At 45.4% G+C, this 26,887-nt stretch overlaps 1 protein-coding gene and 1 non-coding gene across 2 annotated transcripts; both read right to left on the bottom strand.

Moving 5' to 3' along the window:
* Positions 1-25: 25 nt before the first annotated feature.
* On the bottom strand, positions 26-26,823 carry LOC133917926 (ent-copalyl diphosphate synthase 2, chloroplastic-like). The gene is given in 15 exon segments (XM_062361740.1): positions 26-698; positions 793-866; positions 869-982; positions 985-997; positions 1,192-1,291; positions 1,428-1,694; positions 11,019-11,028; positions 16,287-16,351; positions 18,613-18,728; positions 24,334-24,434; positions 24,437-24,532; positions 25,234-25,313; positions 25,436-25,545; positions 26,254-26,405; positions 26,820-26,823. Coding segments are annotated over 15 exon segments (1,521 nt in total). The 3' UTR covers positions 26-479.
* On the bottom strand, positions 14,993-15,131 carry LOC133920196 (small nucleolar RNA Z247). The gene has a single exon (XR_009910013.1). It is a non-coding gene; the product is annotated as a small nucleolar RNA Z247 (small nucleolar RNA).
* Positions 26,824-26,887: the final 64 nt, after the last annotated feature.

The raw sequence follows: 26,887 nt of genomic DNA, 5'->3' as shown, positions 1-26,887 counted from the left end.
CGACAACGTCTGTGAATCTACCCACCCTATCGGTTACCTAAATGTCGAAACATTACGGTCGACACAGGAATAGGGAATATCGAAATCCCCAAGTTGTCACTAGAAACACCGTCTGGTTTCTATTTATATAATTTTGCAAAAATGGCTACTATTTTTATAATTATCCATTAAAATAATATTATTAAAAAAATTCGAGTGGCTGTGCCAGTTGGTAGATTTATACGTCTAGGCAATACATTCTGATTCACCTTTTGGCACCGGATTGGTCTATGCGTCTTAAGATTATTTCTTTTCCAGTTGGCCTATGCGTCGCAAAATTACGTGGGCGTCACTATTGCAGGTGAAGAAAAGCAACTCCATAAATTGTTTATTCAGAAATGTCCCTCTTCTTTCGAAATGCACAAATTTGTTTATTCAGAGTATGAGATTTGTACGAGCTCTTCATTTACAGGAATAGATATAGAGTGGTGCTATTATTCCTAGATGACATCTTCAAATATGACCATGGATATGTGACTATCAATTGTTTCAATTAAGCAATGAGCAACGTAGTAGTAGCTCTTCGCCACATGGTGAAATGTCTGCCTGGTCACCCTGTTGATAGAGTTGCAGCTCTGAAGAACACACTGAGCTAGTTCCTGCATCTCCAAACCCACTTGCTGATCTAAATTGTCAACTTTCTCCTTATTTGCTCCATTCTGATCGATCGAAGACATTTGTTTTGGTAAAATGGTGAATATCATACAGTGCAAAAAGTATATATGTAATTTTTTTGATGATGTATGCACATACCTGAGCATGAACTCTAGAGTCTAGTTTGCAGCAGATGGAAGAGGTGCGCCGCTCAAGCTGGGAATACTCCAACAGTTCACATTCTGCTCAGTCAAACTGTGCCTTCCTGAACACATATCTACCGTACGGACTAACAACAATGCTGTATTTCCTTCAAATGATTCATGGCTCTCCTTTGCTGCCCATGACTTAGCCACTGCTTCCACTACAATCACAAAAATAGATAAAATCCACTATTTACTTCCATTTATGGATAAAATTTGAACATCATCTGGTTGAAAAATAGTGACAGTAATACCAACAACATTGAATGATATATATATATATATATATATATATATATATATATATATATATATATATATATATATAAAGTGTAAGGTATTTGTTGCATCATACAGCATCACAAAGACTGTGAGAAGAATTGTCAGATGAAGGTAGGTCGATGAGGTCGTGTAGTGCAGACAGGAGGGCTTTCCCTGTCGGGTCCTCCTCTCGCCTGCATCCAACACATGTTCCATGCATCACTGAAGGGGAAAAAAAAAATCTAAAACCAATGAAAACACACTAAATTTACTAGTCTTGTGCCTCTAAACAAAAAAATAATCAAAAGAAGTATGCAGACACACTCAAACCTAGCTAGCTCATGGTTGCCATTGTTCTCGGGTTCACTAATAAACACTTCCCTCTTGCTGTCAGTACAAGTATTGCATCGCAAGCGCCTGGAGACAGCATCGGCAAGCACCGCCGTGCGTGCCCATGCGAGGCGCTCCGCTGCTCGGTTTGGGTCGAAGATGTTGGCGGCAGCTAAGAAGTAGGCTCTCAACGCGCTCTTTGGAGTCACACCAAACACTCCAAGGCCGTTCTTATCAAACCACCAGCATATTAACAACAGTAAGCACCTTCTTTTTTTTTTTGGCGAGGAAGAGTAAGCACCTTCGAGTAAGAAGTTCAACTGAACTTTGGAAGACATGTCCAGGTAGCTAGTGAACTGAACCGAAGGAGGCTCACTTTCTAAGGTCATGCATACTACATGAAAAAACCCTCATAAATGGGTAATAATCTTCATAGGTGACGGGTCCCGCACTCGTCACCCCGAACGTATCATTGATGACTAGTTATTAGCGATGAGTAAAGATCCATTACCAATAATATCATCGATGACAGATCATACCGTTACCCGTCACCTATAAGTGTCTTCCATGTGCGGGGTGATAGATATAAGTGATGGCCCGTCACTTATGTCCTAATATAAGTGATGGATAATCCCTTCACCCATCAATTATGTCTTAATATAAGTGACGGGTAACTAAGTTATCCTTTACTTATGTCTGTCACATATATGCTCGGAGGAATACATAGTTACCCGTCACTTATATTTAATATAAATGATGGGTAACCAGGTTATCTATCACTTATGTGTATGTTATCCTATAGAAATATCTTGTTTCCAGGCTGCATCCTGGAGCGTAGCCAGAATTTAGCAGTTGTCTTCTTCCTGCAAACAACAGCAACACATTCAAATCTATATTGACAAACACGTATATAAGAACTTGCTTCATCGTATAATCGCAAAGGTTACAAAATTTCAATCAATTCATTACAGAATCACAAGATTCTATAGTGGAACTCGTCGTATGGGCTTATGACTTCAGCCACCAAGAACTCTGCGATCCGTCGTTGAATCTTCGGAAGTGCACCATGGGCGAAAAAAGAGCGTCAAATTCCTAAATAATTTGACACGTAACAATGTCATGTTATCATAAAATTAAACTAATTACTAAAATTAGTTACGAATAATCTCATATTGAACTTACATCGGAGGATTCGATATACTTCATACGGAGCGTGAGAAGCATGTTCCACACAACATAGAATCCACATGTGTTGCCTGGTGGTTGTTAGTGGTACTACTGGAAAGAAAATTTAGTATTAGATAAAAAGGAAAAAATCAGCAACAAAGAGCATTTAGTATTCTGTTAGGTAGTATTTACCGCGAACTCGGTTTTGTGTGTCAGTCTGCGGTCGACTTTCGCGTCATAGTCAGGTTGAGCTCGAATGTATTTGTCAAAAGCCATGAATAAGGATGGATCGATTAGGGAGCATTTGAATGTTAGAAAAGTTAAATATGTAAACTAAGTCAGGTAGAACTTACATGTCGAGCATTCCTTTTACAACGCTGTAATCACGCTCTATAGGTTTGCCTTTTCGTTCTACTGGTCTTGACAAGTCGAGGTAGAACACCAAGACCCACTTGAGACAAATGACCAGTACGATTTGTGGGCGCCCATCAGGTACTACATTTTGGAATATTGTTGCATTGTCTTGGCCACATGGTCCATTGCATAATCGGGGTGAAGTTGGATGACCGATATTGTAATGGCCTCAGAGTTAAGACATGCGATGGAATCCTTATTCCATCAGGTGTCTACAGGTAACAACATAGTTAGATTCAAGACTTAGTGGTATTAATTAATGAATATTCATTTTCAAGGGACTTATAATGTGAAGATCCATAATAACGAAACATCCAGACCATTAAGGTTGAAGAGGTAGTATAAGTCATTGAAACCCACAATGAAGTAGCTATCGTCATTACTTAAGAGATGTCGTCATTTGTTCTGTACAACTATGGATGTGACATTGCTGTATCTAGAAGCCTGCATGTAGTAATTATACAGGTCGACACATACTTATCTTGCCCTTGCTAGGCCATCTACCGTCATCATGGGCTTCTCATATTGAAATTTCATGTTGATACTAGTCCACACTGCTCCAATATCTGTGGACTTCTTCACTGGTATAATGGCCTTAGACATCTTCGGCAAGTTCTTCTTAGAGCCTTTCTTCTCAGCTCCATTTCCCTTCTTCTTTGGGCTCTTTGGGGGCGATAAAATTGGTTCTGGAAGCGAGACTACCGGATACGAAGAAGAAAGAAGTGAAGCCAGCTTCTCTGGAGGAGGAGAAGGCAATGAAGCTGCCTTCTCTGGAAGTGAGGGGCGTGACAGTAGTGCACTTGGAGCTCGTGCAGACTGGGATGCACTAGAGACAACGATGTTGCCCCTCTTCCACTGGATCCTTTGACGAAGAGCTTCTCTCAGAGTTGTGACGTCATCATTGGGGGGGGGGGGGGGCTCCAACACATGATCGATGTTGCCTGCACGTATCGGGATCGTATGTAAGATGCGGATACCTGGAAGCACCTGACCCCTTGAAACCTCGATGTGATACCTGTCAGGCCTGATTACAAGGCTGCAGGGCGTGGGACCTTCTAGCGGGTCAATCATATCTGGCTCAGTCACAGTAGCAACTACTTGTTGATCAACCTCGTTGGAGGCGCAGCTACTCTTCCCTGCAACTCCAGGGCTAGCTTCCGCTGGGATGTAAATATCTATTCCCTTTGCTAGAAGCTGCTCTGTGTTGTTTGCGTAAACTTTCCGAGTGATATCCTATGTCAATGTCAGTGTCAATGCATCCACGTCTACTGCAGGCCTCTTCCTCTTCTTGAACATCCCGAAGTCTTCAAAAAAGCCGTATTTCTAGTCCTGAGAACTTGACACACCTTGCACTCGACATGGGTGCTCCGAGTTTCCCAGCGTCGTTGTTCCCTAAGCCCCTTCGACTGCCTTTTCTTTTATTTTTTCTGCTACTGCCTGGGTTTTATTGTTTCTGAATGTGATTTCCCTGCTCTCGAATAGCTCACCCCTTGCACGCAAATATAACTGCGATCGTCCCAGGAATTGGAGCCAATGATTCTCGCATCCTTATCTGGATAACCTTTTGTCCTCTGCCTGCCATTTGGCTCTTTTCCCAGCGTACCCGATTGCGTCGGTCCTGTGGTTATGCTTGTTCCTAGCCCGAAGCTGCTTCTTCTCCTCACTCTTCTTTTTGAACTGCTATGAGTTCTTCATCTGCACAAAAGCATCCTAATCTTCCTCTTTCAAGTGCTTGTAGTTCTCGAAGGGCGCCACCCATTTAGCCAAGTACCGATTCACAAGTTTGCTCTTAAAGCTTCGGTGAAGTTTCACGATCGCTTTCATTGCTGCATTGAGCGCGGTAATCATTTGACGTTCGCTCATGTTTCCAGGGTACTCCAGATACTCCTTGACGACATTATTGAACAAGTCCCCTCTTAGCTTTGTTACTGAGGTCTTTGAACTTAGTCGTTATCGGCATCCTCTCCCGAGCAATGAGCCCTGCGACCCTCTAGAATCTATTTAGGGCCTTTTCATCCATAGACAGCCCGTCAAAATCGATTCCCGTGACGGTAACCTTGTCTGTCGGCCACTGTGTTTGTGACCTTGCCTTTCGGGCTCGTACACCGCTACCAGCTGTTTGGCTTGGAGACTACGCTTCTGCCATCTAGAGAGAAAATAAGGGGAGTTAAAATAAACAAAAAATACTCCTCCATTCAATAAGTATAAAATGCATTGACTCATATCGATACCTCTTCGACGAGATTGTATTCTTCGTCACTTGCCCGATGTCAGCTCTCCCGCATCGGTGACAGGTCTGGGCTCGAGCTGTGATACTGGCTTTCGCTGCTCCTGGAGGTCGACGCGTGCGGTCTTGGGCTCCTATCCGTCTCATCTTGTGCTGGGACGACCTCTAGTGCTAGCATCATTTGTGCTTTTAGTTTCTCTGGGGTGATAGTCCTCTTCTTCCCCACGATTTCTTAGAGGAAAGAAAAGGAATCAAGGTTAAGGATTTTATTAAGTTTGCAAAGTCAAACTATCTCCCCCTTCATTTTTATCAACTTTAGTCATTGCATGCAGTATAATCCCACATTCTATTTTTCCTACCATCTTGGACATTAAAAACTATTTCAGCACTAGTCCTCTCCTATTCTAGCTTATATCTATACATTTGTGTAGAATTCTACAAAAACATTCATATGGATTGAGTCACTCCATGTGTGTTAACATTTTAGAGATCATAATTTAATTGTAATGACCAAAAGATAGCAATCAAAAATTTATTGTACACTAAATCAAGTTTGTCGGAGGATGAACTCCTGTCGCAGGGATCCCGAGAGACCCCTTTTTAGAGATTCGGCCGGGGGGATGATCCTGAACAAGTTCGTCGGAGAAATGAATGGGAGTGGAAATAAATGCAACGGCCGGTGGTGGGGGATGATCGCCCTAATGCAAAGGGAAGCAGTTGCACCGGGATTTAGACAGGTTCGGGCCGCACAGGGGCGTAATACCCTACTCCTGTATGGATGCAATATCCTTCCTCGAAGGGAAACCTTCAAGGATATATCTGGTTACAAGGGTATATTGTCTAACAGAGAGCTTGAGGCTCTCTTGCTCTAGCTCTACTCGAGCTTACTTGCCGTGTTCTTTGGATGCTTTCTCGTGTATTTCTCTGATTCAAGGATCGATCGCTTCCTGTCTTGCTGATCTTGTTTTCTTTCTTTCTCCCGGATCGCCTCTGCTGTCTTGCTCAAAGATCGGGGTTGTGGGTGAGTGTCTTTTCCTGTGTTATCTATCCTTTCCTTTTATACACCGCCGACCACGACTTACCCCGAACGGGAAAGAGGGGGCACAAGTCCCGAGATGCCACGACTGAGAAAAGCGTCATCATTCCCTCTGGGTGAAGTGACAGGGGCGGTGGAAGAAAGCGGCGCGTTGCCCGATCGCCCGTCGCTGTGGACGCCCCAGCGGTGGGCGCCGTTGAGAGGGCCCACCGGGCAGCCATAGCGGCATCCGGCGCGCCCACCCTGTCTTGTCCTTCTGCCATGGCAGGATGGCGGGCGGAATGCCTTGATCCCGGCAACGTTATCCCGAGACACACCGGGCGATACGGGACGGGACCCGTGTAATTAATGGACCCACGCCCCCTGCCAAAGCATGGCAGGGACTGACACTTCGGCGGGAGCAGTCGGGAATGTCAGGATGTCGGGCCGCACATGCTCATTAAATGCGGCCTCGGACCTTTGACTGGTTGACACCTCGCCGATGGGTCCTTCTGGGTTTGTCGGGGCGTCGGGTGTTCTTGCGCGAACCTTCGGGGAACCGAGTGCTCGGGGGCTGCCACGTGCAGCCCCGAGCACTCTCTCCCGAGCACTTGTGTAGAACCTTCGGGGAACCGAGTGCTCGGGGGCTGCCACGTGCAGCCCCGAGCACTCTCTCCCGAGCACTTGTATAGAACCTTCGGGGAACCGAGTGCTCGGGGGCTGCCACGTGCAGCCCCGAGCACTCTCTCCCGAGCACTTGCGTAGAACCTTCGGGGAACCGAGTGCTCGGGGGCTGCCACGTGCAGCCCCGAGCACTCTCTCCCGAGCACTTGTCTGTTCGGCCCATCGGGGGACTATGGCATTCGGGGGCGAGCGGGCACCTCCCCGAACACTTTCTTCTCGGTACTTGGACTCTGCGGGCCATCGGGGAACTGGGGTGCTCGGGGACCAGAGGTTGTGGCCCCGAGCACCTTCTTCCCGGTACTTAGATTTTCTTCATCCTGCAGGAGGGACCTCGCGGGATGGTGACACGTGACGGACGGCCGGCCTGGTCTCGGGACTCAGGGACCCCTGGTTTCTGATACACCGATAAAGTTGGAGGACATTAGGAAGATGTATCTATGTATTTTCTCAAAATTCAAATATCAATAAAGAGAACACATCTACAGTAATTGTTGCTGCATTCTTGGGTTAGTTTCTCCCTTTTTTTTCTTAGGTAATTATTTCGATCAACGGTCAATACACATGATCTTTGACAACAAAACTGGAATAACAGTTTCAAATATCATGTGTAAACCATGAACTAGACAACATGTGTGAAGCATGTATAAGTATGCTCTTAGAAAATAAATAATAATTGGCCTCAGGACAATTAAGTTTCTGCCCCTAATTATTCCATTGAGTATATCATCGATTGGGCAGATTATAAAGTTCTGAACTAGCTATAAAACTTGGTCAATACCCTCAAGCCAAGTAATCTCATCACAGAGTGTGTCGCTGAATCGAATATAACACTTAGATTCTGGACAGAACTAGTAAAGAGCTACCAAGACAGATGTGGAAACGAAACAACAAGATCCAAACAATTACTCACAAAAGCAAAATGATGAATCAACTTCCTTGTCTAGAATCTAGTACGCTAAAAAAGTTCTAAGTTAACAGCAGCACAACTTCTAAGAATCAATGATAATAAATAGCTCACTGTAAAACTGAATTAAGCACTTCACCTTGCATACAAGAACATATCAGAGAGTGTTGTCAACGAGGACTTCTAGAGCTACCAAATACATTAAGCAAGATCACATGTCTTAAGCTATTATACTCATAATCATGCCCAATCTCAGTAAATCAAGTCATCACCAAGCAACATAAGTGCGCACTTGAACCGTAGTTGTAGGCTACACTACTGCAGGCTTCATCTCGAGCTAAAATGTGAGAGGGGTGGGGGTGGGGAGGAGCCAGCGAGCTTCACATAAGATACTTGGCGAACATCTTCAGCGAGTATGAAGGGTTCAAACTTGTATCCAACATGTTTGAGATCAACGTTAGTGAATCCATACTTGTCATTAGTGACATCCTTTGCCCCATGTATCTAACGGCACTGAAACAGGGTTACCTTGAATCCCAAGTAGTTCAACTCCTAGATCTCCTCTATTTGATCGTAGTATCTGCCCCTCTGCATGTTGTTATTTTAAGTATCTATACGGACACCACTATTCTAGTATATGCTCTTCTCATCTTGGGCAACTGTGTAAAATGTGTATCCATTTATATCGTACCCTTGATATATCATAATTATGTATATAGGGCCCGATGTCAGTTTTTTTTATCAGAGCACTGTAGGAGTACTCGATTGTCTGATTCAATCTCGGAACCAAGTCGTGAACCTTTGCATATGTTGCCTCGCAACCCATGCTTCGTTCTCCCCAGATTCTCTTCAAGTAGTATCTGCTTGTGCTCATCGACATATGGACACACTTCACTCATTTATTGCAGCAAAAATTATTTTTAGCTCTGTCACCGAAACAAGTCTTGCGATGTTAGACGAGTAACTGGATGGAACTTTTACATTGTGCAACAACTCACATATTTCTTTTTTCTCCTTCTTGGAGAGAGTGATAGCTGCTAGGGGTAGGTCAGCTCGTGCGTTCTCATGATCCTTTGTCCATATCATGTGCATTGAGCTCTGGCTTTAAACCCATTTATTCAAGGTCAGCTCGTGCGTTCTCATGATCCTTTTCTTTTTCCTTCATTTGGAGCAATGTACCGATCAGACTCTCGCAGATATTCTTTTTTACATGCATATTATCGATAGAGTGGCGAACATCTAAATTTTCCCAATACTCTAGCTCGAATAGTATTGATCTATCGTTCCATATTTCTAACTGTCCATCATCCTTGGAGGATTGTTTTCACTTACCAAGGATAATATTGATATTCTTAACCTGATTGTGGACATCTTTCCTGCTGAAATGCCTCGGAGGTAAGGCTTTCTCCCTTGTGTCATCGAACTGCTTGTCCATGTTTCGGTACGGTTTCTTTCTAGTTAGAAAATGTTGATGCTGCATGTACACTATTTTCTTTGAGTTGTTCAACCTCAAACTGCACGCGTGATCTAAGCAATGTGGGCAAGCTTCACCTTTTCTTTTGCTCTGACCTGAAAAGTTACGAAGTGCTGGCAGATCATTGATGGTGACGAACAACATAGAGTGCAAGGTAAAGTACTCTTGCTTCTACTGATCCCAAACCTCGACATCTTCTGACAAGATTTTCTTAAGATCATCGACTAAAGGTTTGAGGTACACATCAATATCGTTGCCAGGTTGTTTTGGTCATGATATCAAGATCGACAACATAATGTATTTCCGTTTGTTACAAAGCCAGGGTGGAACGTTAAAGATCGACAATACAATAGGCCAGGTGCTATATGAAGTACTCATATTACCGAATGGATTCATGCCATCTGTGCTCATAGCAAACTTAATATTTCTCAATTCTTCAGCGAACCAACCGAATGTGGAATCAACGATTCACCACTGAGCGGCATTCGTCGGGTGCCGTATCATTGTGTCGTTCTTACAACTCTCTTTACACCAACGCACCAATTGTTCCTTATTTCTGTTGGTAAACAGACGCTTCAGATGGGGAATTACAGGAAAATATCACACCACCTTCCAAAGACCACATTTAATTTTCTTGCCTCCGTCCATGTCACCACTGTCATTTCTACGCTTATATTGATGGGTTCCACAAACGGAGCATTGATCCAGCTCTACATTCTCTTCACAAAACAAGATACAATCCTGCTTACATGCATGTATTTTTTTCTATTTCTAGTCCTAAAAGATAAATTATCTTCTTCACGTCATAGACGCCCTCAGACACCAAGTTCCCCTAGCTTGTCCCTTAGCAGAACCAGTAATGTTTTGAAACTCTTGTTAGTCCAACCATGGGTTGCCTTCAGCTATAGAAGCTTTAGGTTCCCAAATATCCACGTATACTTCTTCTTACAGTTGGGATAAAGGGACGTCTTAGAATTCCGCACGAAGTCCTGAAATTTAGCAAACTCACCATTGTTATATTCGTCGTGCTGCTCGACATCATGTACCATCTGATCCACATTCTCCACAAAATTCTCGAGATCATTACCATTGAAATCTAATATGTCCTCGTCCCTAAGATCATGATCCATTTCACCGGGTGTAAGTTCTTGATCCATATTGTCGGCATGGAGGGTCCGATCCAACTCTCTCTCGTTAAGGCCTCCTCGTCATATTTGTTCCAACATATATAATTCTCTTTAAATGCACGCATGACCAAGTGTGCATGGATATTGCCTGATTTCGGGAACTTCTTATCATTCTTCCAGTCGCGACATAGACAATACATTATCGTTTTACCACGATCTTTCATATCCGCCAAGGAAGCACTCATGAAATGATTCACCCCGCTCAGGTACTCCGGACAAGTCCGGGTCTCTAGGTACATTCAACTTCTATCCGTCATCAACAATTAATATAAAAATATTAATTCTTTATTAACAATTATGTTAATTTCGTAGTTAAGCATGCGATTAAAAATTTCATATAAATACACTAGATCTACGGCATCTTAAGGTAGATCGGACAAACATAGTATCAAATCTAACATAAATACAACTCACTTGTACTAAGATTTTGAATAAAGATGCAAAATAGTCGATTACAACTCAAAGCATAACAAATGTACCAAATAAGGATTATAGGAGAAGGAAAGAGGAGATGTAAACCTTGAAAGACCTAGCACCAATTCAAACTTCAAATCAATAAGATATAAGAAAATCTCTAGCAGAGCCAATGAAAATCTCCAACACTGTATGGGTGATGAAGGATTTTGTGAAGCGTTGTAACCTCTTCCGAGGTCGCGTATCTTGATTTATATGGCTGACAAAACGCAGCTTGAGATTACATGGTAGTTGAGAGAAATCAGGGATGTATTCCTATCTTTACATCTTAGAAATATATCCTTCTATCCCTGGATATATATATACCAAAGCATATCTATCTAACATCCCCTCTCAATCATAACTTACATAAGTTAAGATTGTGCTTAAACATTTCTAATTTACAGTTACACAAAGCTTTGGTGAACCCGTCAGCTACCTGATCATTGGTTGATATAAATCTGACTTCTAGAAGCTTCTGCGCCACTCTTTCACGTACAAAATGATAATCAACCTCTATATGCTTCGTTCGAGCGTGGAAAACTGGATTTGCTGATAGATAAGTGGCTCCAATATTGTCACACCAGATTTGAGCTGTTGATGGACTTGGTATCTTCATCTCTTGTAACAAGGTTTGGATCCAAATTATCTCTGCGGTGGCATTAGCTAATGACTTGTATTCAGCCTCCGTACTTGACCTGGACACCGTGGCTTGCTTGCGCGCGCTCCAGGAAATTAGATTGCATCCAAGAAAGATTGCAAATCCACTTGTAGAGCGGCGATCATCAACGCTTCCTGCCCAGTCTGCATCAGAGAAGCCACTAACCAGTGTAGAAGACTCTTTCTTGATTTTCAGTCCAGTTTCAAGCGTATGTTGTAAGTACCGAAGAATTCTTTTTACGGCTGTCCAATGATCTGTTGTAGGTGACTGAAGAAATTGACAAACTTTGTTTACTGGAAAAGAAATGTCTGGTCTTGTGAGTGTTAAGTATTGGAGTGCTCCCACCACACTTCTGTAGCGTGTTGAGTCCTCGGGTCCAAGTGTTTCACCTTGCTGCAATGATAGCTTTTCTGAAGTGCACAACGGAGTAGCAACCGGTTTGCATTTTAGCATATTCACTTTCTTAAGTAAATCCATTGTATACTTACTTTGAGATAGTATGATGCCATCATTTGATCTTGATACCTCAATGCCAAGAAAATAATGCAAGTCACCAAGATCCTTTAGGGCAAACTCTGCTGCAAGATCCTTGAGTAGTGCTGTCACTGCACCTTGTGAAGAGCTGGCTACTATAATATCATCTACATATACTAGCAAAAACATTGTGACTGATTTCTTGTTATAAAGGAACAGGGATGTGTCAGCTTTAGAAGAAATAAAACCAAGTTGTTGCAATTTGTTACTTAGCCTTGCAAACCATGCCCTTGGTGCTTGTTTAAGGCCGTAGAGAGCTTTGTTCAACTTGAGTACATGATGCGGCATTGATTTATCTTCATATCCTGGGGGTTGTTTCATATAGACCTCCTCCTCAAGAACACCATGAAGAAACGCATTCTGTACATCCAATTGCCTGAGGCACCATCCTCTACTAACTGCAATAGATAAAACTACTCGAATGGTTGCAGCTTTTACTACGGGACTAAATGTGTCCTCGTAGTCAATTCCATACCTTTGCTTAAATCCTTTAGCAACTAGACGAGCCTTGTATCTGTCAAGAGATCCATCAGCCTTTCTTTTGATTTTATACACCCATTTGCAATCAATTATATTTCTTCCTGTGCTAGCTGGTACAAGATGCCAAGTTTTATTTTTGATTAAAGCACTGTACTCACAGTCCATAGCTTCCTTCCATTTTTCATCTCCTAGAGCCTCATCAACACTTCTTGGTTCTCCTGAAACAGTCAGCAACTTGTACCTGATTTGGCCATCAATGTAAATCTTTGGTTTAGTAATTCCACTCTGTGACCGAGTGTGTGGCCGACTGAATCTGGGAGCCATAGACAATCCAGTTGCTTCGGGTCCTGAGGGAGTCTGCTCTGCCACTGAATGTTGCGCTGTGCTGTTTGCGCCACCGGTTGTGCTGCGATTGGTTGAGGGAGCCAGTGCACGCGCATCAGCAAGGTCAGGCACAGAATCCGGGGCCTGCGCTGCTGATCCCGAAGACGAACCACCAGGAGCTGACGAACCACCAGGAACTGCAACTGTCATTGCAGGAAGAGCATCCTCGTGTCCAGTGCCCTGTCTAGCGCCCTCCGGTTCCATGATTTCATGTGAACTGTGTTCAGAATTTCCTTCAAAATTTTCATCAGAAACTGCACCAGAAGTATTAGTATTTTCAGGAGAATTATGCACATTAGTTAACTGATCACTCATTGCTATACCCCCTTGATCAGAACTGGGTAGTAGGTGCGGAAAGAGGAGAATTTCCGATCTAAGCAGAGCACCGGCATTGGCATGAAGGGTAGTGAAAGGAAAAAAATACTTTCATCAAAAATAACATCACGAGAGAGATATACCCGCCCAGTGGAGACATGCAAGCACTTATACCCTTTGTGCATGGGACTATAACCAAGGAAAACACATTGCTGTGATCGGAATTCTAGTTTTCTGGAATTGTATGGGCGAAGGTTAGGCCAACAAGCACACCCAAAGACACGAAACATTGAGTAATCTGGTTTCTTTTGAAATAGCTTTTCAAGAGGTGTAGAGTATTGAAGGAGTTTCGTAGGTGTGCAATTGATAAGGTGAGTGGCTGTGATAAATGCCTCATCCCAAAATTTGAGTGGCATAGAAGCATGGGCAAGAAGAGACAGCCCAACCTCTACTATGTGGCGGTGTTTGCGTTCGGCTGCACCGTTTTGTTGGTGAGCATGTGGACAGGATACATAGTGTGTGATGCCGATCTTAGAGAAGTAGGAGTGAAGTTTTTCATACTCGCCACCCCAATCACTCTGAAGAGCGATGATTTTGCGACCTAGCAGGCGTTCTACTAAGGCCTGAAATTCTTGAAACTTATGCAAGGCATCAGACTTATATTTGATCACATAGATCCAAGTGAACTTGCTATAATCATCAATGAAACTCACATAATAGTTCTTTCTGCCCACAGAATCAGGAGCAGGACCCCAAACATCAGAAAATATAAGGTCTAAAGGAGCAACATAAATACTTGATGACACAGGATAGGGGAGTTGGTGGCTCTTGGCCTGTTGACAAGCATCACACACCGACTCATTATTGGACGCACTAGAATACAAAAGTTTATTCTTGGAGAGGACTTGACGAACGATGGAATGAGATGGATGGCCGAGCCTATCATGCCACCTAGCCAAAGAGGGTTTTGTAGTGATGAAGGCGTGCTTCTCCATGGTGGGTGCGGACGAAGGTGGCAGAATGTATAGACCGCCCTCACGCCTGCCTCGAAGCAGAACTCTCCGCGTGATTAGATCCTTAATCAAGAAGAATTTTGGATGAATCTCAAAGAATGCATGATTGTCAGCAGAAAAACGACAAACAGATAAAAGATTCTTCTTTGCATCAGGAGAATAAAGGATGTTATTGAGGTGGAATTTGTGATTGGGAGTATGAATTTGAGCATGACCAGTATAACTAATGCGCATACCTGAGCCATTAGCCGTCTGGATCTGATCAGCACCGTGGTATTTCTCCCGTACGCTCAGCTTGTCGAGTTCGCTGGTAACATGGTCCGTTGCGCCGGTATCGACATACCAGTTTGTGTCAACTCCATAGGGCTGTTGAGATATGAAGTTTGCTGAATTTGCTGTCCTTTCTTGTGGCGCGAAGTCGTGGTCGAACCGGTGCCAGCAGATGTTGACGGTGTGCCCAATCTTGCCACAGAGCTGACAAGTCGGGCGATCACTTCCTTGTCGTCCTGGCAGTGCTTGTCCACGGCCACGGCCACGGCCGTGGTTGCCTCCAGTATAGCCCCGGCCACGCCCGCGACCGCGATGATTGCCTCTCCCGAAAGAGGCGGAGTTTGCTGAAACTTGATAGGTTCCTTGTCGAAGATCATGTCTTCCTTCAAACCCTAGGAGTTGTCCATAGAGTTCTCCAACGGTGACTGGTTCTGTTCTTGCAGCCAGCGCCGACACCACCGGCTCGAAATCAGCATCAAGGCCGGCAATCATGTATGCCACGATGTCTTCTTCATCTAGTGGCTTTCCTCCGCTTGCCATCTCATCACCTAATGCTTTCATCTTATTCATATATTCATTAACTGATAGATTACCTTTCTTGGTAGTTGAAAGTGCGATCCGGGTGTTGATGGATCGTGCACGGGTTTTTGAGGAGAATATCTCCTCCAGCGTCTTCCAGAGTTGCTCTGCCGTTACGACCGACACTACTTGTGTCAGGATGTCGCGCGTTAGGGTCGTCATGAGATAACCGAGGACCTGCTGATCCTCAGTCATCCACCGGACATATTCCGGGTTCACCCTTTTGACGATCTTGTCGCCTTCCTTCTCGTCAAGTTCCTTCGCGGGTGCTGCCGTGGTGCCATCAAGATACCCAAACATCTGGACTCCTCTGATGGCAGGAAGGACTTGAGCTTTCCATAGGAGATAATTGTTCTTTCCTAGCTTCTCTGTCACCGGCACGCCGAACGGCGATCCACCGGCCGGAGCTGAGGAGGATGATACACTCATGGCTTTACGATGAGGAGGATGGCTCTGATACCATGAAGCATTTTGTGAAGCGTTGTAACCTCTTCCGAGGCCGCATATCTTTATTTATATGGCTGACAAAACGCAGCTTGAGATTACATGGTAGTTGAGAGAAATCAGGGATGTATTCCTATCTTTACATCTTAGAAATATATCCTTCTATCCCTGGATATATATATACCAAAGCATATCTATCTAACAGGTGAAACTATTTAGTAACTGTTCACTCGTACAATAACTGACCAAGTGTTAAAACAGATCTATGTAATAAGTAATAGGTGATAATATTATCCGTCACTTCTTATTTATTATAAGTGACGCATCATGTTACGATCTATCACTTATGACTAGCTTAGTGAGACATGTCAATTTTGCCAAGTCATAAGTGATGGGTCGTAACATGACCCATCACTTATGACTGATATAGGAAGAACCGTCACTTATGACCAGTGACGGGTTTAGTTATTACCTGTCACTCATGTTATATGTGACGGGTAATATTACGACCCATCACCTATTATTTATTATCTGTGACGAATAAATACTTGATACCAACATAACACAATATAAATGATGGATGATGTAATAACTCATCATTTATGTATGTCTCTTTACCCGTTTTTCAGTAGTGGTAGCTCGAGTCGGCAGAGCGTGGGAAACTGCGAAAATCTGCTCTCGCGGCCTCGAGGTACAGGTCGTTGCTGAAGAGGGGCATCCTGCAAGGCTCAGAGCCGAAGGTGAGGGTGAGCATGCGTTTGTGCTTGCTAATTAATTACCTTTTGACCTAACGGAGTTCACTAAATCATCGTCGGTTTAGTGTTAGGAACAGTTACCGACAGTATATGTCACAATCGTCGGCCACTCCATTACTGACAGATAATTCCCGATGGCACACTATTGGCCATGGTAATTGACAACAGCAGCCAAAAATGGCTGACAATAGTACCACTGCCAGGAAAAGTTTGCATGTCCTGTAATCTTACATCTCTAAATCCCGGTAGGGAGGAAGAGGTGTGATTGGGTGGTGAATAATGGCCGTCCAAATGCTGATGAACGGTTGGAGATATTAAAAAGTGTTGTGCTGCAGCGACGGACAAAGGGAAAGGGAAAAAACAACGTTCTCTAGAGTTTTCCAACCTAGAGACTTCTCCAACTATTCTCTCATATTGCAAATCCTGACAGACAAAGGGAAAGGGGGAAAAAAAGAACGTTCTCTGGAGTGTTCCAACCTAGAGACTTCTCCCACTATTCTCTCACACTGCAAATCGCGCAGTCTCTAGCAAACAAATATCTCCTCAGACATACATTTGTAACATCCAGGAGCAGAGCCACTGCCACAAATGATTTGCACCTCACAGGATAAATATTTTAGATACACTCAGTAGAGATCATCTATTTTAATATGAGTTATTTTTATTCCATAAGGCATGTTAGGTTTAGTATTGATACGCTATTAGATTAGTCTTTAGCAATACCATATATGTCAACATTTATTATTGTCATCTCTGTATAGTTAGGGTCTATTCATGCTACGATAAATAACTCTATGTCTCATGTAATATTTATCATCATATGTAACATCCATACTGGGTTTTATGTTGCTAGACGGGACACGGTAATCCTGCGCCAGTCATGCCGCTTCAGTCGGAGTGAACCGCCTGGGGAAGGAAAAATGACATTATTAGTGGTATTAAATGAGGTTTGACTGGCCAGACGAGTACATGCCCTGCGACCAACAAGAGCTGGTCATGGAAAATCCCTCGAAGGTTAGGGTCATGATCGTGCTGACACCGACTGGTTGTGCGGTGGGCCCGGGCCACAGTAAATCAACTGTTATTGTATATCTGGCCGGATACTAGATTATTGTTGGTTACACTTCTGGATCTTTTCTCTTTCAGGAACAATAGTTACGACGTGGCGCAATTCTATTGGCCGAGTAGCTCTTAAGTTGCAACAACAGTTCAGTGGTAATAATTTGTCCATAACACTTTAGCTACCTCAATAAAAAAGATCAATCATCGCAAATTACAGGCCCGTGATCGCACCGCAGCCTACGACCACACCGCTCACCTGCACATAGCAAAAGTATCTCGAAAACACCGACGTGTATAACATCATACAAATTAGAATGTCTCAACTTACACGAGGTTAGCTAGTTCTTTCCTACTTATACAGAACATGATTAATGAATACCTCTTAATCATTTATATATTTTATAACATGTATAAGCCTTGAGCTCATCTGTATAACATCATACAAATTATAATGTCTCAACCTGTATGAGGTTAGCTAGTAAAATCAGTTCTTTCCTACTTATACAGAACATGATTAAGGAATAGCTCTTAATCATTTATATTTTTTTTTCTGATTCTAATTAAGGCTATGGTCTCAACGTTTTGTTACATATCATATTGGATTTACACGAGAACATTGTGACAAACAAGACCAGTTAACATTTCCAAGTATACAGTTCACTTTTCCTAACTTTTTTGTGTTCAACATGCTAATCATTTATGCAGTTATGGCAAATAATATCTATTAATATTTTGATATATATATTTCACTCATCCCCACCTTTGGGTGCACAACATCCTGATCGCGCATGAAGAGGTACCATAGAATATAGTACCTGGGGAGCGATTAACATTTTGATGTATAGAGTTTCCTCATCCTAACTTTTTGTCACATAACATACTGAACCTGCATAATGTAAGGCTAAACAAAAAGACTGTTTGTATTTTGATGTATATATAGTTCACTTATCCCGACCTTTTTATATATATAGTTCATGATGCCTCTCTATTTTTAACTATACTTTATATCAATTCCTTTCTATATATATTATAACAAGTATGTAAATCAGTTTCCTTAGATCATGAATAATCCAACGACGGTACAATCGTACGCCAACGGCCCATCATTTTCTAGTGTACTCCTAATTCACGTTGAAATCGAACACATTGCGCCGTGAATTTACCTGTAGAGGACCTTCCCGATCCACACATCAGCACTGCCACCGTACTGCTCTAGATATATCCTCGTCTCAATACGCGGCAAGCTCGCCTTCCAGGGGAAGTCCAGTGCGTACCCCACCTGTTAATTGAGTACAACATGCACACATTTGCGATCCAGCTAAAAGATGTCTATGTTAGATGTATATGTGTATTTGTGTTTTCTCCATTGTATAAGGGGTTTTCTGCATATTTGCCCCCACTGTACATATATATATTTGGGCCTAGAGCCCCTATGATGAATACAAGTGCTATTCATAACATGGTATTAGAGCCAAAAACTACGGTTAGGGTTTAATCTCTCTCTCCTTGGCCGTTTTTTTCCACCGCACGTTGCACTTGCGTGCCCACCACCATCGCCGTCTGTTCTTCATTCTGAACAGCGGGATCTCTTACTATTCCGCCGGATCCGCTCGCCGAGCCGTCGCCGTCGAAGTCCGTCCTGCTGCCACCGAATTTGCGCCGCCGTCGGACTCAACTGTCCCGCCGCCGCCGGATTCGCGACGCTGCTGGATCTTGGCGTCCCGCCGTCGCCGGATTCGAGTTGCTGTCCGTACCGCCGCCACCGGACTCAACTGTCCCGCCGCCGACCTCGCCTCGCCCAGTCCCGCCGCTACCGCATTCGCGCCGCCAGACTCCACAGTCTCGCCGCCGCCAGATTCGCCGCTGCTGGACCTCGCCCCGCCGCCGACCTTGCCTCGCCCCCATTAGGACCCACCGCGTCGGGCTCCGTCGGACTTCGGGGTCCGCCGCCAGGGTCTCGCCGGCGCCGGAAGCCACCTCCACCGCCATCGGGATCGCGCCGGAGACCCGCCTCCCCTGCCGTCGGGACCGCGCCGTGTCTCTACTCCGCTCTCTCTCTCGGTGCCTCTCTCCGTGCCTCTGCTTTGCTCTGTTCAACAGAGCCGTGAGCATCCAGAAAAGGGAAGCACCGTGAGAAAAAAAAAGGGACCTACCCCTCTCCTGTTTTGACTGTACGTAGCTCTCTGCTGCTACAGTCTTCGCCAGCTCATCCTGCTTGGCTCTGGAAAGGTAGTATAAAAAAAAACTGTTGCCGTCGCCCGCCGCTTTTCATTTGCGCTCTTGCCGTCGACAGGTGTTTTGCTTCAGGATGTCGTCCTCAGCTCCTTCGTCAGGTGGTCTCCAGGTTCCGCGATGTCCGGTGCTTTTCAATGGCACTAATTATCGTGACTGGGTGCCACGGATGACATGGCACATGAAGGGTCTTCGTCTTTGGGATTTTCTTACTGGTGATCTGCCATGTCCACCCAAGCCTGTATGCCCTATTCAGCCAGTGATTCCCGAGAATGCTTCAGAGGATGATAAGGCGCGGCTGCTTGCCTCTTATGATGATAATCTGTCAGCTTATGATACAGATTTTGTTGCATACAGGACTTGGTTGGATGAGGATGCTCGTGCTGCCTCTATTCTTGTTGCCAGTATGGAAGAGCGTCTTGCTGCAGACATTGTTTACTTTGATTTTTCACATCAGATGTGGACTTCTCTTCGTGATCTTTATGAGCCATCTGGTCAGTCATTGTATATTGATGCTTTACGCAAGGAGCAGCTGTTACAGCAGGGTGATGCCACAGTTGAGGAGTTCTATGCACAGATGTCTGCTGTGTGGTGTCAGCTTGATTCTCTTAGTCCTCAGTTGTCAGTTGCCACTTGTGAGTCCTGCAGGGGTCAGAAGAATGCTTTGTTGGTATGGCGCACATATGACTTCTTGACCCGTCTTCGTGCTGAGTTTGAGCCGCTTCGTGCTCAGCTGCTTGCTCGTCAGCCTTGTGTGTCTCTGATGGATGCTCTTGCTGCTATTCGTAATGAAGAGACGCGTCTTCGTACTGCAGGCCTGCTACAGTCTCCTTCTACCTTGGCTGTTCGTTTGCCTACTCCTCCGCCCGCGGCGCCTTCTTCAGTGGCGCCCTCTTCTAGGGCTGGAGGGAGTGGCGGTCTTCATTGCAAGTATTGTGATAAGGCTGGACATGTGGAGGATTATTGTTACAGGAAGAAGAAGGCTCAGGGTCGTCGTGGTGGTCGTACTTCACAGGGTGGCAGTAGTGCTAGTAGTCCTGGTACTGGAGGTTCTCAGAGGGGTTCTACTGGTTCTGAGACACAGGAGATCCTCATGTTGCTTCGTCGCCTTGCTACCTCTGCACCTCCTGGAGCTGCTGGTTCTGTTACTCCGGCCTCTGCACCGTCAACTCCTGCTGCTGCTGCTGCTTCTCAGTCTTCCACTGAGGGATCACTTTCCACTTCCGCTCCAGGTACTTTTCCATGGATTCTTGATTCTGATGCATCTTTTCATATGACTCATGATCGTACCAATCTTTCTTCCATTAGTACTCCATCTATCCCTATCACTGTTCATACCGCAGATGGATCACCCCTTTCTGTTGCAGGACGAGGCACTCTTTTGTCTGACTCTTTTCATGTCCCTGCTGTTTCTTATGTTCCCAAACTGACCATGCAGCTTATCTCAGCTGGCCAGCTCACTGATCATGGTTGTCGTGTCATTCTCGACTCTGACTCTTGTTGTGTTCAGGATCGCAGCACAGGTCTCCTGGTTGGTACTGGCCCTCGTCGACGTGATTCTCAGCGCCTTTGGGAGCTTGACTGGCTTCGTCTTCCTTCCGCTGCCTCTGCCAGTCTCGTGGGCTCTGCTTCTGCTGTTTCATCTTCATCGTCCGTTGCTCAGTGGCATCATCGTTTGGGCCATCTTTGTGGTTCGCGTCTGTCTACATTAGTTCGTCGTGGTCTTTTGGGATCCGTCTCTGGTGATGTATCATTGGATCAGTGTCAGGGATGTAGGCTAGGTAAGCAGATTCAGCTTCCCTATCATTCTAGTGAGTCAGTGTCGAAGTGTCCTTTTGATCTTGTTCATTCTGATGTATGGGGTCCGGCTCCCTTCGTTTCGAAAGGGGGCCATCGGTACTATATACTTTTTATAGATGATTTTTCTCGCCACACATGGGTTTATTTCATGACACATCGTAGTGAGGCTTTATCGATCTATAAGACATTTGCCACCATGGTTCGTACTCAGTTTGACATTGCCATTAAGATTTTTCGTGCTGACTCTGCTGGGGAGTACCTTTCTGGAGCCCTTCACCAATTTCTTTCGGAGCAGGGCACTCTTACCCAATTCTCTTGTCCTGGTGCTCATGCTCAGAACGGTGTTGCTGAGCGCAAGCATCGTCATCTTCTTGAGACTGCTCGTGCTCTTATGATTGCCTCTTCTGTTCCACCTCATTTTTGGGCTGATGCTGTCTCTACTACCACTTATTTGACTAACATCCAGCCTTCATCAGCTCTTCATGGTGGGATTCCATATGAGCGTCTTTGTGGGAAGACGCCTGACTACTCCAGCCTTCGTCTTTTTGGCTGTGTGTGCTATGTGCTCCTTGCACCTCGAGAGCGCACCAAGCTGACCGCTCAGTCTGTTGAGTGTGTCTTTCTGGGATATAGTGCTGAACATAAGGGGTATCGTTGTTGGGATCCTATTGGACGTCAGATTAGGATCTCTCGGGATGTTACCTTTGATGAGTCTCGTCCTTTCTATCATCGTCCTTCTTCAGATGCTTCTCATGCATCTGTAGTTGAGCCACTTTCTTTCCTGACTTTTCCTGATACTCCTATTGTCACTGCTCCGTCCTCACGCTTGGTGCCCTCTTTTTCTGACCCTTCTGTGGTGTCGTCTTTGGAGCCTTCTTCTCAGGCTCCAGTTGGTACCATCTATGATCATAAGCCGCCTGTGACACAGTTCTACACACGTGACCGATGTGTTGCAGATCCATCCTCTGCTATGCCTTCATCTGATGTGCCATCTTCTCCTAATGCATCTTTGTCTGATGTGTCTTCTTCTGGTAAGTCATCTTCTGCAGAGGATTCTTCTTCTGAGTCTCACCACTATGCCCTTCGTGATCGTCGATCGATTCGACCTCCAGACCGTTTTGTTGCTGGCACTGTTCTTTCCGAGCCGACCTCTTACCGCGATGCTATTCATCATCAGGAATGGCAGCATGCGATGGCAGAGGAGATTGCTGCTCTTGAGCGCACTGGCACGTGGGATCTTGTTTCCCTTCCTGCACATGTTCGTCCTATCACGTGCAAGTGGGTTTACAAGGTTAAGACCCGATCTGATGGTTCTCTTAAGCGTTACAAGGCTCGCCTTGTGGCACGTGGTTTTCAGCAGGAGCATGGTCGTGACTATGATGAGACCTTTGCTCCTGTGGCTCACATGACCACTGTTCGCACTCTTCTTGCTGTGGCCTCTGTTCGTGTGTGGTCCATCTCTCAGCTTGATGTCAAGAATGCCTTCCTTAATGGTGAGCTGCGTGAGGAGGTGTATATGCAGCCTCCGCCTGGATATTCCGTCCATGAGGGTATGGTTTGTCGCCTTCGTCGCTCTCTTTATGGGCTTAAGCAAGCTCCTCGTGCTTGGTTTCAGCGCTTTGCTTCTGTCGTTAGTGCTGCTGGTTTTTCTGCCAGTGCTCATGATCCGGCACTTTTTGTCCACACTTCATCTCGTGGTCGGACACTTCTCCTTCTTTATGTTGATGATATGATCATTACTGGAGATGATTCTCAGTACATTGCCTTTGTGAAGGCACGCCTCAGTGAGCAGTTTCTCATGTCTGATCTAGGTCCTCTTCGTTACTTCCTTGGAATTGAGGTTTCTTCCACGCCTGAGGGCTTCTATCTGTCCCAAGAAAAGTACATTCAGGAACTCCTTGATCGTGCTTCTCTCACTGACCAGCGTACTATTGAGACTCCAATGGAGCTAAATGTTCATCTTCGTGCCACCGATGGTGAACCTCTTTCTGATCCCACACGCTATCATCACATTGTAGGGAGTCTTGTGTATCTTGGTGTTACTCGTCCTGACATTTCGTACTCTGTACATATCCTCAGTCAGTTTGTTTCAGCTCCCACTCAGCTCCACTATAGTCATCTTCTTCGAGTTCTGCGTTATCTTAGTGGGACTATCTCTCATCGTCTGTTCTTTCCGCGCTCCAGCTCTTTACACCTTTAGGCCTATTCAGATGCCACTTGGGCTAGTGATTCCTCTGATCATCGTTCTCTTTCTGCCTATTGTGTTTTTCTTGGTGGTTCCCTCATTGCTTGGAAGACTAAGAAGCAGACAGCCGTTTCTCGTTCGAGTGCAGAGGCTGAGTTGCGAGCTATGGCTCTTGTGACAGCAGAGGTTACTTGGCTACGGTGGTTGCTTGAGGATTTTGGTGTTTCTGTTACTACACCGACTCCTCTTTTGTCTGACAGTACAGGTGCTATCAGTATTGCTCGTGATCCGGTGAAGCATGAGCTTACTAAGCATATTGGTGTTGATGCTTCTTATACACGAGCACAGGTACAGGATGATGTGATTGCTCTTCGGTATGTGCCTTCGGAGCTTCAGTTGGCAGATTTCTTCACGAAGGCACAGACGAGAGCTCAGCACAGATTTTATCTCTCCAAACTCAGTGTTCTTGATCCACCCTGAGTTTGTGGGGAGGTGTTAGATGTATATGTGTATTTGTATTTTCCCCATTGTATAAGGGGTTTTCTGCATATTTTCCCCCACCTGTACATGTATATATTTGGACCTAGAGCCCCTATGATGAATACAAGTGCTATTCATAACAGTCTATATACATAGTATTTATCAAGAAGCACTTTAATCCGGGTACCTCGCCAGGCAAGTCCTTGGCGATGACCCACTTGTCCTTGAGTTTGCCGGAGGCTTTCCTCTCATCCAGGAACACGCGACAGTAGACGTTCGCCGGCGAGGAGCAGCGCGACATAGGTTGTACGTCGCCGTCACCGACTGGTTCGACTGCCCTAGATAGCACAAGAACTCACCGTCCTCCTCGAAATGCTTGAATACACCTGTTAATTAAGTCGAGACGTCAGCCACATGAGGAACGCGAAGCTGTTAAAGCGTTGACGGGAAATCGTCAGCTTCACTGTACACTTGGATTAGCCGCAGAAAATGATATCTATAATTTTTTTTATCGTTGATTAAAGCAATTCTTTAATGTCATATTCAAAATGACATCGTGAGTTCGTGACCGAGAGTAGTAGTATGGTAACAGTGGGAATATAGAAGGATTACAAGGTACATGCAGGGGCGGAGCCACTTAGGCCAGCCAGGGCTTCGGCCCCTCTCGGCCTAAGAAATTTTTTAAGACCCGGGTTGCTCGCTAGCTATTAGTGGTATGCAGGATCGACTGCTAGTGAGCTGGGAGCGGGAGAATGAGGAAGAGGGAGATAAGGCCCAGCCTAGAAGATGACGCTCTTGCCTGCATGCCCCATGCCTAGACGACCTACACGGTTGCCTCTGCAGCCGCTCGATTCCTAGGCTCCGAGCACTGTCTGGCTTCTTGGTCTTGTATGCATGGCCCCCTTATAGTTTATTGCTAGCTCCGTCACCGGGTATATGTGTAAATATCGACACAACCAAGTTTCCTTGAACTCTTCTCTTTGTTTATGTAAGATTTCTGCGTTCCAAATAAATTATTTCCTGTCGTTCGGACTTCACACACACTACATTTGCCTAAAAAACTAAGAAAAAAGCGCACGATACATACATGGAGAGACGTGGTAACCATGCAATCGGAGGAGACGAAATCCCATGGCCGTGTCGTCAATGTTATTAAGTGGGCAGTCCCTCGTAGCAGGCAGGCCTTGAGTCCAGTGCCTGTTTATTTTGTGTAACTTCTATTGGACAATGGCTTGGATAAATTGGCAGTAGAGATTTAGTTTAAGAGAAAATGGGCTGAAATTCTATACAATTTTTTTACACGAGTATTACTGTAGACATAATCTAAGCACTCCTCAATTCCACTTGTGAAGTACTTCGAAATGCCCAGACGTTCCAACCGATCGACCGCCAACAAGCACTACCACAAAACGGATCTTTCGTGAGGGTGATAAATTTTCGTGAGAGGAATTGAAAACCCTCATAAAAACATGTATTTTCATGGCGGGGAGCGTTAAACCCCCACGAAAACACTTTTTCACGGCGGGTCTTAGTGCACTCCCAGGAAAATTAGTTTCCTGCGCGTAGGTCTCCGTTGGCGAGTTACTTTTTCAACATCGCGCGCGTTAATTGACACCACCTGGTCCCCTCTCAAAAAAAATCACCTGTGTCCAGCCCTAAACGCGACCCTGCAGCCCCCCCGCCACCCACCTCTCCAGCCCCCGCCGCCGCCTCTCCAGCCCCCCCCCCCCCGCCGCCCACCTCTCCAGCCCCCGCCGCTGCGTGTCCAGCACAAACGCGCCCTGCCGCCGCCTCTCCAGCCCCAGCTGCCGCCTCTCCAGCCCCCCCCCCCCCGCCACCGACCTCTCCAACCCCCGCCGCAGCCTCTCCAGCCCCAAACGTGACCCACCTCTCTAGCCCCCGCCGCCACCTCTCCAGCCTTCGCCCCCCCCCCCCCTGCGCTTTCAACCCCCCTCCGTCCAGCTGCCGAATTCGTGCCGGCCCCGTCCCGTTCGAGCCCCTGCGCCGCTGCCTGTCCAAATCCATCGTCGTGGTGCCCCCAAATCACCCGCCTCCTCCCGATCTCCTTCGTCCCATCACTGCATCATCCTTGGAGCCCTACATCGACCTTGGGGGAGGCAGCTGCACCGATCCAGACCGCTTCACCAACGCTGGACAAGGACGCATGCGGTGGCAGCTGCACTGACGCTGGAGGAGGCCGCGCGAGGAGCCCGCTGCAAGGACGCCGGACGAGGCCAAGCAAGAAGGCCGCTGCACCGTCTGCACCTCCAATCCATTTCAAGTAACGAATGAAAACAAGGTGTAGTTCATGACCTGTGGTATGACCTCTAGGACCATAGTCATCATAGAGGTATGCAGTTAGGCACCTTTTGTATGAAGTTTAATGGTTGCCACATAAAAATCATGTCTATAACCCCTAAGTTGCTACTGTTTTAAACTTCAATTCAATTTAGTTGACAAACTAAAAAAAGTTCTGAACATGTTCTGTTCTAATTTGATATTCAGATAACTGTCAGTGTTCAGAGTTACCTAGTCTTCGGATTTTTCAGTGACTCTAAGTTGGGCTATTTGTACATTTTCACCTTCATATTATTCTGAAATCGGAATCCTCTTGTTGTCCATTAGTTTCTCAAGTTTATTTCCTCTAGTAGTGCACCTCCTCACTCAGTGTACCCATTTTTATTGCCGCTACATTTCACTTCTGTTTTCTGACAGTTTTTTGGCTGCAGGTCTCTTGACCA

Source organism: Phragmites australis, chromosome 5, assembly GCF_958298935.1.
Source record: "Phragmites australis chromosome 5, lpPhrAust1.1, whole genome shotgun sequence".
Classification (NCBI taxonomy): Eukaryota; Viridiplantae; Streptophyta; class Magnoliopsida; order Poales; family Poaceae; genus Phragmites; species Phragmites australis.
Note: the sequence above shows the minus strand (reverse complement) of the source record. Positions and strands in the feature narration are given on the sequence as shown.